Genomic DNA, 11,053 nt, shown 5'->3' on the forward strand with positions numbered 1-11,053 from the left:
CCTCCAAGCTGGAGATCACCGCTTTCAGGGATTCCATCTTGAATTTGAACCTTTTCAAACAGAGGTTCAGATTCTTTAGGTTCAAAACCGGTCTGACCGAGCCATCCGGTTTCGGCACCACAAAAAGGCATGAATAAAACCCTTTTTCCTGCTGTGACACAGGAACTAAGGAAATTACGTTGTCTTGACATAATTTCTGTATTGCGTTCAGCACTTTTGTTCTGTCCTGAACAGAAGCTGGTAAGCTGATTTGAAAAACCGGCATGGGGGAAGGTCTTGAAATTCCAGTTTGTACCCTTGGGGATACTATCTGTAATACCCAAGGATCCAGATCTGAGGGAATCCAGACCTGGCTAAAAACAGCAGAATTACTCCCACCCGATCGTACTCCCGCAGGTGAGCCCCAGCGTCATGCTGAGGTTTTAGCAGAAGTAGCTGTTGACTTCTGCTCCTGTGAACCTGAAGGTGTTGCAGATCTTTTACCTCTTCCTCGACCTCTTCCTGTGAAGAAGGGGTTACCTTTTGCCTTTTTGTACTTGTTAGGCCGAAAGGACTGCATCGTATGAGAATAATATCCTTTCCTAGGTGGAGCAGCTGCGGAAGGCAGAAATGCCGACTTGCCTGATGTAGTTGTTGAAATCATGGCATCTAGCTTGTCTCCAAAGAGGGCTTCTCCATTGTAAGGGAGTGCCTCAATATTCTTTTTTGATTCCGCATCAGCATTCCATTGGCGGATACACAGCGCCCTGCGTGGTGAAATCGCAATAGCGGAGGATCTTGAACTCAGCAACCCAATATCCTTTATAGCTTCAACTAGGTAACCTGCAGCATCTTTGATATGGCCAAGAGTTAGGACTTTTTCATCCCTGTCAACTGTGTCTATGTTAATAAGCAAGTTTTCAGACCATTTTTCCACAGCGTTAACCACTCACGCACAAGCAATGGTGAGCCTGATCACCGTTCCGTTAGCCGTATATATGGATTTTAGGGTTGCTTCTAATTTACGGTCAGCCGGATCTTTTAAAGAGGCTGACCCCGGAGCAGGCAAAACTATTTTCTTAGACAGCCGTGAAACCGAGGTGTCTATATTTGGGGGTGTCTCCCATTTGTGCCTGTCTTCCTCAGGGAAAGGGTACGCTACACGCATCCTTCTGGGAAAAGTAAATTTCTTTTCTGGGTTAGCCCAGGATTCTTCAAAGAACGCATTCAAATCCTTTGAAGGAGGAAAAGTCACAACCTGCTTTTTATTCAATTTAAAATAATCCTTTTCCTCTGGGACCAGTGTTGTTTCAGGAAATTCCAACACGTCCTTTATAGCGACTATCATACATTGTATGCTTTTGGCTAATTTGGGGTCTACCCCCTTCAAATCCCCAGTGTCGACGTCAGTGTCGGAATCAGTGTCTGTGTCCCCTTGCATTATCTGGGCCAGAGACCTTTTCTGGGAACTGGATGGGACCCGAGTGGATGATATGGAGGGGTCAGTAAACAGTGCATCCTCCACGGACTGCCTCCAATATTTAGTCTGTTGTTCAGACTCAGAGAATTTCTTTGCAAGCATTGACATATTCTTCTGCCACATTCTCACCCACTCCGGCTCCTTCTGTGAGGGAAGAGCCACCATATTACCCTCTCGTGCATCTAAAATGGGTTCTTCCGGGGAAGAACCCTCCCCGATGTCTGACATGTTACACACTTGTACACACACACCCCTATCACACAGGGGTACTATCGGGGATAGACCCAATTAAAGTCTGTCAGAGAGACAAAGAGGGATTTGCCAGTCCACACACTGCGCTTTATATGTGAATCGTGGAAATATTACCCAGTTACAGCGCAAATATCAATATTAGGCCCACAGACCTAATGATAAAGAACACTCTCTTCCCCCTCTACAACTCCTGGCACTTGTATCAGCATTGTTATGAGGAGAAACAGCTTTCAGGAGGTTCACACTGGCGTTTCTGCAGGAGAAAATGGCGCCCAGTGAGTGTTCTGGCAAGTCTGAGGAGAAGCCCCGCCCCCTTGTAATGGCGCGATTCAGCCTCAGCAATGTAAAATTTTTATACTGGCCGGGGATTTAGTACATCTTGTATGTACTTTTTTTGCCAGTGAGAGTAAGGATTTTTTACCATGCATGCTCAGAGCACCTTTGTGCTGAGAGACATGGCGCGCAGCGTCCCGCCACTGCGCGTGTACCTGTATGCCGCCAACGATGACCGGAGGACCCCTCTCTGCAGGACTCCGGTAATATACTCACCAGCCTTCTGACTTCTGGCTCTGTTAGGGGGTGGCGGCAGTGCTGTGGGAGTGAACGCTGGCCAGGCTTGGGCTGTGTTCTGTACCTTTCAGGAGCTAATGGTGTCCTGTCAGTGGAAGCAGAACCATTAACTCATGGAGAAGATGGTTCCTACTTCCCCTCCTAAGTCCCACGAAGCAGGGAAGCTGTTGCCAGCAGCTTCCCTGTAAAATAAAAAACCTAACAAAGTCTTTTTTAGCAAAGCTCTGTAGAGCTCCACTAGAGTGCGTCCAGTCTCCTGGGCACATTTTCTAAACTGAGGTCTGGAGGAGGGGTATAGAGGGAGGAGCCAGTTCACACTGTTAAAAAGTATTAAAGTGCCGAAGGCTCCTGCGGAACCGTCTACACCCCATGGTACTAAAATGGACCCCAGCATCCTCTAGGACGTAACAGAAATAGTGAAGAACCCTTGGATTCTATAAATACAATAAATGGTAATACATTTCTGGCCTCAACAACATGTTAGACCAATGGTTCCCACTTGTAGGGGTGCCCTGGGTTGGTGGTCCAGGACCAAATTAAACTATTTATTGGCAATGTGACAGGCAAAACCAATGCTAGCCGCTGCCAATCATAAAATGTGTGTACACACAGAAACATAACCTTGTCCACCACCCCACAGCTGACTCTAAGGATGACAGGTAAGCACAATTTACTGAATTTAATCATTTTTGCTGATTTCCTCAATATTAAACTTTGGGCCTTCGGGTGCCATGAAAACAATGCTGACACTATAGTGCTCCCTGATTCTATAAAGTTTGTTAACCACTGTGTTAGCCAATTGCATGTAATCTAACTTGAAACATTAATTTCACCAGTTCTTCTAATTACATTCTGCTTCTTTATTACAAATGCTGTGAACACACAAAAAGGTGTATTCAATAAATGTCGGATCCATTCTAACATGCATTTGACGGAATGGATCTGACAAGGGCTATTCAATGAACAGCCAAATCCGACTGTCGGGTTTGGTTCAAATCCGACAGTCGGATTTGGCCGTTTCCGGTGTCCTGTCTTGCTTCTGCTGTCAGCGGCTGCCGGGTGCGCTGACAGTGGCGGCGGGAGGGGGGCTGAGATCGGCGGGCAGCAGGGGGGGCAAAGAGCGACGTTCGACGGGGGGAGCTGAGATAGGTGGCCGGCGGGGGGAGCTGAGATCGGCGGCCGGCGGGGGGAGCTGGCAGCGGGGGACATGTCTGCGGCGACAGGGGGAGGCACTGCAGGGAGAGAGGTGCCTGGCCAGGGGAGAGCCGTCAAGGTACCTCTCATCCCCGATCCCCGTAGCCCACCGCACTGCTCCCCGTCTCCTCACCTCAGTCCGACTTGTTTTCAAGTCGGATTGAGTTTGTCGAAAAGGGGGCCAAAACCTGTCGGACTTGGCCCCATTTCCAACAGAAGCACATTGATTGGTGGCTATTCCGCCGATCCAAGTGTTTTCCGAAAAAAACTGCACATTTTGAATAGATCGGAACCCCTTCCGACCAAAATCTGTCGGAAGTTGCCGTCTTTCCAACAAGATGGCAGCTTCCAACAGCTATTGAATACACCACGAAGCCTAAATTTCATGCTCTATCTATGACAGGGATGTAGTCACAATACTGGCACCTCCATCCCAAACCCTCAGTATCCTGACAGTCGGCTCGCCGACCAACAAGGACTATTCCCACTGTGTGGCGAGTGCAGTGAGCCCGCAAGGGGCTTCGTTGCCCACTCGCCCCACCGCCGAGCATCTAAATGCCGGGATCCCGCCGTCGGTATTGACCTGACCGCCGGTCACACATACCCAACCCATAACATAGTGACATGATAAGAGCAAAGAGCAGGTACAGTTAACAAGATCAAGTCACCTACTTTTTTTTTTTTTGTAGATATCAATAAAACTAACATTTGATTCAATACGAAAAGGATACTGTGACATCTATAAATATGTACAATATTTAAATGTTCTTATTTCAATATATTTGTTATTGCATACAGTATAATTTTCTTTGCCAAGGAAGATTGAGCCATATTCTTATGTGAGAAGCCAAGAATCCCACAGATGGTTGTGAAAACAAAAAGTATCATTAATTATGATAAGTTCCTTTACTAAACATTTCTGAATGTTCATAATGTTTTAGGTGTAAAATAAGATAAATACAAAAGCAGTTTTAGATTTTTTGTATTTTTTTTTATAAATTAGAAAAATCCACAACTTAATTAAGTGCATTAAGAAATGCCTTATAATATTACACTGTAATATATGGAACAACCTGCCCATCAGATGCATATGGCTGAAACGTTTCAATTCTAAGATGATTTATCGCTGTTCTGTGAAATATTCCAGTAGGATTTTAAATGATACAGAACAGCTTTATGTTCAAACAGAATAATACATAACAATATAGTAGAGATGTACGTGGTTTTGGTTGTAATTCATTATCGTGTTTTGGTTTTGTAAAAACCAACTTCAAGTGTTTCGGTTCGGTTTTGGAATTCTTTAAAATCGATAAACCTTGATTTAAAAAAAAATCAATAAAAATCGAGAAAAACAGCTGAAATCATGCAATTTGGACCTGTTTACTTGCAATCCAAAACCCAACTTTGGTTTTTAAATTCGATTTCTGCATTGACAACAGACTTGAGCATGATTTAGGTTCCACCCGGAACTTTAAAGTTATTCCAAACTTGGACTCGATTTGACTTGAATATAATATGTGATTTTCTAAGGTCCATTTGTGGTTCTAAATGCTCAGTGCGATACAGTTTGAATTATACAAATACAAGAAGACACTTGAGCACCAATTCCAACCAAAATGTGCCAAATTACATATATGTAACAGCAGTCTCCAGCATTCTATTAAATTGTATAAAATGTAAAGTGCTAAAAAATTAAATAATCCGCTTATTGTTTTTGTTTGTTTTGATATAAGGCAGCATATGTTGAATGTTGTATTTTGTTGTACATACACTAAATAGCGCAGGAAAGATCATGTTTTATTGGGTTTAAAAAAAAAAAAAAAGATGACTTTCTACCGTCCCATCTGAAATGTATAAAATTAAAGCATCTTGTATTTATGATGCCTGTTTTCCTGTACGGAATCTAACAGTGGCATAATGAGTGGCACTGCCCAGCTTGGGCAAACTCTGCTGTTCTCCCGCGAGAACAGAATTGGTCATGTGAGCTGGCTGACACCTCCTTTTTGCCATTAGATTCAGCAGAGGTGGTGAGGGCAGTAAATACTGTGCTGGCAGCAAATCCAGAGCATTTTCTGACTGTCCTGCCAGTCTAACTCATCAGGGTGAGAGGAGACAGTAAGTAGTGCTCCGTAAAAAATTCAGACTTTATTTAGAAACTTCCTTTTTAATGGTGCCAAGCAAAATACAGTACTTGATTTTTGGATACTTAGTTAAATATTACATGGATAAAAGCTTTCAAATTGGGTTGTGCATCACTAGGGATCCAGCTGTGTTGAGGATACCAGTAAATGCCATTCCATGACAACAAAAATTGTATAATGCAAGTTATTATTATATAATATAAAGCATAATATAATTATGTAATAATAAATAATGCAAGTTTTGTTTACTCCACATGACCATTTTGCTTTGACGTCTGTCTCATTGTGCTGCTAGGACCCCTAGAATATCATGTAAGGGATTACGCACACTCTACTGTAAACTGTATGGATATTACAAGTCACAAGATGTAAAAGTCATGAGTGGTTTTATGTCATACAGTACTTGCCTAATTAACCTAAATGACTGAGAGACTCCCAGGAGATTATACCTGTGATCCAGATATGCCCACTAGGCGGTCCCTGGGGGCCTGATGATGTGATTTCCTGTGACTTGCGTCACTGTGGTTACGCCCCCCTTCCACCACGGTGCTTGATGACGTTATTTGCTGCATTGAGCAGCAGGGGGCAGGACCACAATGACCGGATTCAAACTCCGCCCCTGCACTTTATCTGCACCTTATTTATTTGTCACCAAGTACAGTATATGTCTTTATGTAGGTTACTGACATCAGATATCTGTCATAAATTACACCGTAACTCCTTATGACATACAAGTATTTCTACTGGGCACTGAAGTAATGACATCAGAGCTCACTGGTTATAAGTGATGACATCATAACACACCATTATTGGTTGTGCAGTTCCCAATGATTTCATCAATACAGCTTACAGAAGGTGCATGAGTGTTACCTAGTCCATAGGAACATTCAGCTCTTAGGAATGAAAAAGATCCAAGATCTCTTTTTTTGGGGGGAAACTAAAGGACGTAGCATAGACCTGACTGCATGTCAAATAGGGAATATCCAAAATAATTCTATAGCAATCGGGCACTGTCTTCCAGAGATTAATACGTACAGCATAGCAAAGTGAAACATTTACTGGAAGGGCAAAGAGTCTCAGCAAACTTCAGCAGGGGTAGGGAATGTTTAAAAAAAACAAATATAAATTACACTCCATCTGATGAAATAAATACATGACTGAAAAGCACAGAAAGTGGTCAGAACGCTACAGTAATGTATTTTGTAAAAGTTGTCATTGATAATTCTACGTCACGTAAAATAAGAGCACTATACATACCTGTCTTAGAACAAGCCTAGAAACACTTATCAGTACATTATAGCGAAATACATTAATGTACTTACACCTCAACCACCTTGCTCCGGCGTCTGTATCTTTCTCTATAATTGTCCGCCTTTGTGTGTAACTCCCAAAAATGTACCAAAGCATCCACACCAGCTGGATGAGCATCAGTGTGATGAGATAGGAAAGTAGGTCTCTGTCTGTTATCCCCACAGCGTGGATCGCCCATGCAAACATCAGCAACAGCCCTGCCAGGAAGATATTGAAGCCATACTGGCTGCTGAGGATCTCCGCGTTTTTCTGAGGATAGTTGCGGATTAGGTTGAGCTGGAGTTTCTTCCCTTCTGGCTTGTGAGTCTGATCTGATGAAGACAATGTATCTAATTTGTTCTCATCAGCCATATTTTCTTTTCTGGAATAAATCAAAAATATAGAACATTAACATTTAACCAATACTATGAATACTTTCTGTTTCCTCCATAGCACTATGTATTATATGTTGTTTATACTATCAGAACTCCAAGGACACAGTGCAGCCTATAAAGCAGATGTAAAGCATACTTAATAAATAGCAAGTACTGTAAGTTAAAGGGACCTTAGAACCCTAAAAGCTTGCAGTGATTTCCAACATAGTTACCTATCATTAAGTTTAAATTGTTGTCACTTTCTATGTATAAGTACTCACTACAAAGAAATATAAGATTCACTATAGCAAAATAAAGAATTGTTGTTTTAAAGTAAAGGTGCTATACACTGTTAATAATAGAAAAGTACTCTTACAAAGTCTAAGAAATGAAATGCAATAACAAGTAAAAACTCAGTGCTCTATTTAGGCACAAATATGATATAAATGCCTTACCACATCCAAAAGTCTGCCTTGGACAAAGACGGATCTCAATGCAACAGTAAGCACGACTAATGGCTGTAATTCTCTCTGAAGGATTTTTTTTGTCCAAGGCTCCGTCTTTGATCCCTCTTATAGGGATGGTGTTTTTTTGCAGACGTCAGAGGGATCCAGCCTGCAGGTGGATAGTATTTCCACAGCAACACCTCAGTGTAGGGTTAGTAAAGGAGGTAGCCTGTCTCTCAGCTGTGCTGCTGGACCTTATAGACAGAGACTGCACTGAGGAGCAACTCACTGTCACTTCCATGACATAAGAAGCAGGATGACAACAGTAAGACATTTCTTTCCACAATCCAAAACCATTTTTTCTCGTAAAAGAATGAATTACACATTTACAAGGTGAAAGTGACAAAGAATTGACTTGTACTCATTCTGAAAAGTACATTTACAAATAAAAAAAACCAAACCACATTAAAAAACTATATTAGCAATCATTCTTTATGTTCCATATTACCCCGCAGTGGATTATTACCCCACACTGGATTAATCTGGTGACTGAGCTGAGTTCACTATTATGTTTCTTGAATCATTTAGGGGTCTATTTATGAAGCAGTGAAAAGTGTGGAGAAGTGAGCCAATGGAGAAGTTGCCCATGGCAACCAATCAGCTGCTACGTATAATTTTATAGAATGCACTTGATAAATGTTACCTCAACACTGATTGGTTGCCATGGGCATCTTCTCCACTGGCTCACTTCTCCACTCTTTTCACTGCTTCATGAATATACTCCTTAGTTTTGGATTTTGGGAGGAAACCAGAGCAAGTGGAGGAAACCATGTAAACACAAGTAAAAATAATACAGGTTCCACACACACCGTGCCCATTCGCAATGAATGCCAAGAGCCTAGCACTGCAAGACAGCAATGTTAATCATTGTGCCATCATGCCTTTCTACTGTTTTAACTAGGGCTCCACTATGGTTCAGAAAATGAACTAGGGTAAAATTATGGGGCATAAAATTAATAACTGCCATGGAGAGGTGTTTTTCGAGAAGCATTGGGACAGAGGCCCCCAAAAAATGTTGATATGGAAACCACAAAGTTCTGGTTACGCCCCTGGAAATAATCACGGCAGGACAGGTACTTGCAAATTCAACCAAATTTCAGTGGCATAGAAAAGTTTGCAGTACAATGTATTTTGGGGGTCATTCCGAGTTGATCGCTAGCTGCTTTTGGTCACTGCGCAGTGATCAGACAAAAAAATGGCCCTTCTGCGCATGCGTATGCGGCGCAATGCGCATGCGCGTCGTACTATTACACCAACCGATGTAGTTTCACACAAGGTCTAGTGACGCTTTTCAGTCGCACTGCTGACCGCAGAGTGATTGACATGAAGTAGGCGTTTCTGGGTGTCAACTGCCCGTTTTCAGGGAGTGTTCGGAAAAACGCAGGCGTGCCAGGAAAAACGCAGGCGTGGCTGGGCAAACGCAGGGCGTGTTCATGACGTCAAAACAGGAACTGAACAGTCTGAAGTGATCGCAAGCGCTGAATAGGTTCTGAGCTACTCTGAAACTGCACAAAATTATTTTCTAGCCGTTCTGCGATCCTTTCATTCGCACTTCTGCTAAGCTAAAATACACTCCCAGTGGGAGGCGGCATAGCGTTTGCACGGCTGCTAAAAACAGTTAGCGAGCGATCCACTCGGAATGACCCCCATTATCTCATTATATTTCAGATATTCCCAAGTACACCTGGAAGCAGGGGCGCCACAACGTTATATGGATGCGGGTGACATGGGAAAAAAAATTTGGCGCTCCCCCAACAATTACACCCCCCACCCTATGCGGGGAGCGCTTAGCGGCAAATCACTGTGGAATCTCCAGTCCTACATTGCACAGTCTGCCGCTGCTGCGTGCTACCCCATGTCCTGGCCGGCTCTTCACACAGAGGCCCTCATTCCGAGTTGATCGCTCGCTTGCTGCTTTTAGCAGCAGTGCAAACACTAAGCTGCCGCCCTCTGGGAGTGTATCTAAGCTTAGCAGAAGTGCGAACAAAAGGTTAGCAGAACAGTGCTGACATTTTTTCAAGCAGTTTCAGAGTAGCTGCAGACCTACTCCTTCCTTGCAATCACTTCAGTCTGTTTAGTTCCTGCTTTGTCGTCACAAACACGCCCTGCGTTCGGCCAGCCACTCCCCCGTTTCCCCCGGCACGCCTGCGTTTTCACCTGCCACGCCTGCGTTTTTTAGCACACTCCCGAAAAATGGTCAGTTACCTCACAGAAACACCCACTTCATGTCAATCAATCACCGATCAAAAGAGCGACGGAAAAGAGTCGCTCGACCTTGTGTGAAACTGCATAGTTTTTTGTGAAAGTACGTCGCGCGTGCGCACTGCGGCCCGTACGCATGCGCAGAAATGCTGAATTTTAGCCTGATCGCTGCGCTGCGAACAACGGCAGCTAGCGATCAACTCCGAATTACCCCCAGAGGCATTACTGGGAGGAGGTGGGGATGTTCCAGTAAGGTCAGCATGGACACGCCTCCTCCCAGTAATGTATCTGTGTGAAGAGCCGGCCAGGACACAGGACATGTGGCAGCACGCAGTGGCGGCAGACTGTCCAAAGCAGGACTGGAGTCCCCGCGGTGATCCGCCGGTAAGCGTTCCCCCTTCCCAGCGCCTGCGCCTATGTCATTTTTGGGGGGTTCATGCTGCCCCCTTGCCCCCCTCCCCCCCATTCCGACGCCCCTGCCTGGAAGCTAATAACACATAGTTTGAATGCTACTAATTGCCAAATAGCTTTATATAGGAAAAACTTCACGATGAGCGATGGGAAATAGCAACAGAAATTGTGTACAGATTGTAACTGCAATGCAGCCGCTGTTTGACTTACAGGAAGCCGGCGTTTCTGGCTGTGTCTGAAAAAATGCAGGCATGCCCAGGCGTTTTTAAGGAGGGCCTATGACGTCATCAATGACCACTTCAAGCCCCTTGCATCGCCAAAATTTTTCAATGTTCTGGTAACTGCGTATGGTTTTGTGATGCTTTCGCAATTTCTGCAGTGGGCGTTTTTTCTCTATTTCTCGGCAGCAACTATTTGATTGCAGCAACTCCTTTTTAGCAGAAACTGCAATCCTTGCTGAATGAGGTCCTATAATATGTCTGTTGATCACTATTTCCATGAAATTACTGGGTAGCAGCCATGTGATTGTACAGAATTGATCAGTCTGATGGAAGTGTAAGCCAACTTCCGTGCTCATTAGTAGCGTCTGGATGCAGATGGGGTGCTTGTTTCAGACAGATCTTTTGCACGGGTGGTCTTCAGGTTGCCGGCGGC

The 11,053-nt window shown here is 43.9% G+C and overlaps 1 protein-coding gene across 1 annotated transcript in view; it reads right to left on the reverse strand.

Annotated features, from left to right (window-relative positions):
* Positions 1-7,870, reverse strand: part of OTOP1 (otopetrin 1) — a 112,767-nt gene extending 104,897 nt beyond the window's left edge. Inside the window, exons 1-2 of the mRNA XM_063923195.1 lie at positions 7,736-7,870; positions 6,939-7,288 (exon numbers count right to left, since the gene is read on the reverse strand). Of these exons, the coding sequence (XP_063779265.1) occupies positions 6,939-7,278 (340 nt within the window). The 5' untranslated portion in view covers positions 7,279-7,288; positions 7,736-7,870. The remainder of the gene's footprint in view (positions 1-6,938; positions 7,289-7,735) is intronic.
* Positions 7,871-11,053: the final 3,183 nt, after the last annotated feature.

The sequence above is a fragment of the Pseudophryne corroboree genome, chromosome 1 (assembly GCF_028390025.1).
Source record: "Pseudophryne corroboree isolate aPseCor3 chromosome 1, aPseCor3.hap2, whole genome shotgun sequence".
NCBI classification, from domain to species: Eukaryota; Metazoa; Chordata; class Amphibia; order Anura; family Myobatrachidae; genus Pseudophryne; species Pseudophryne corroboree.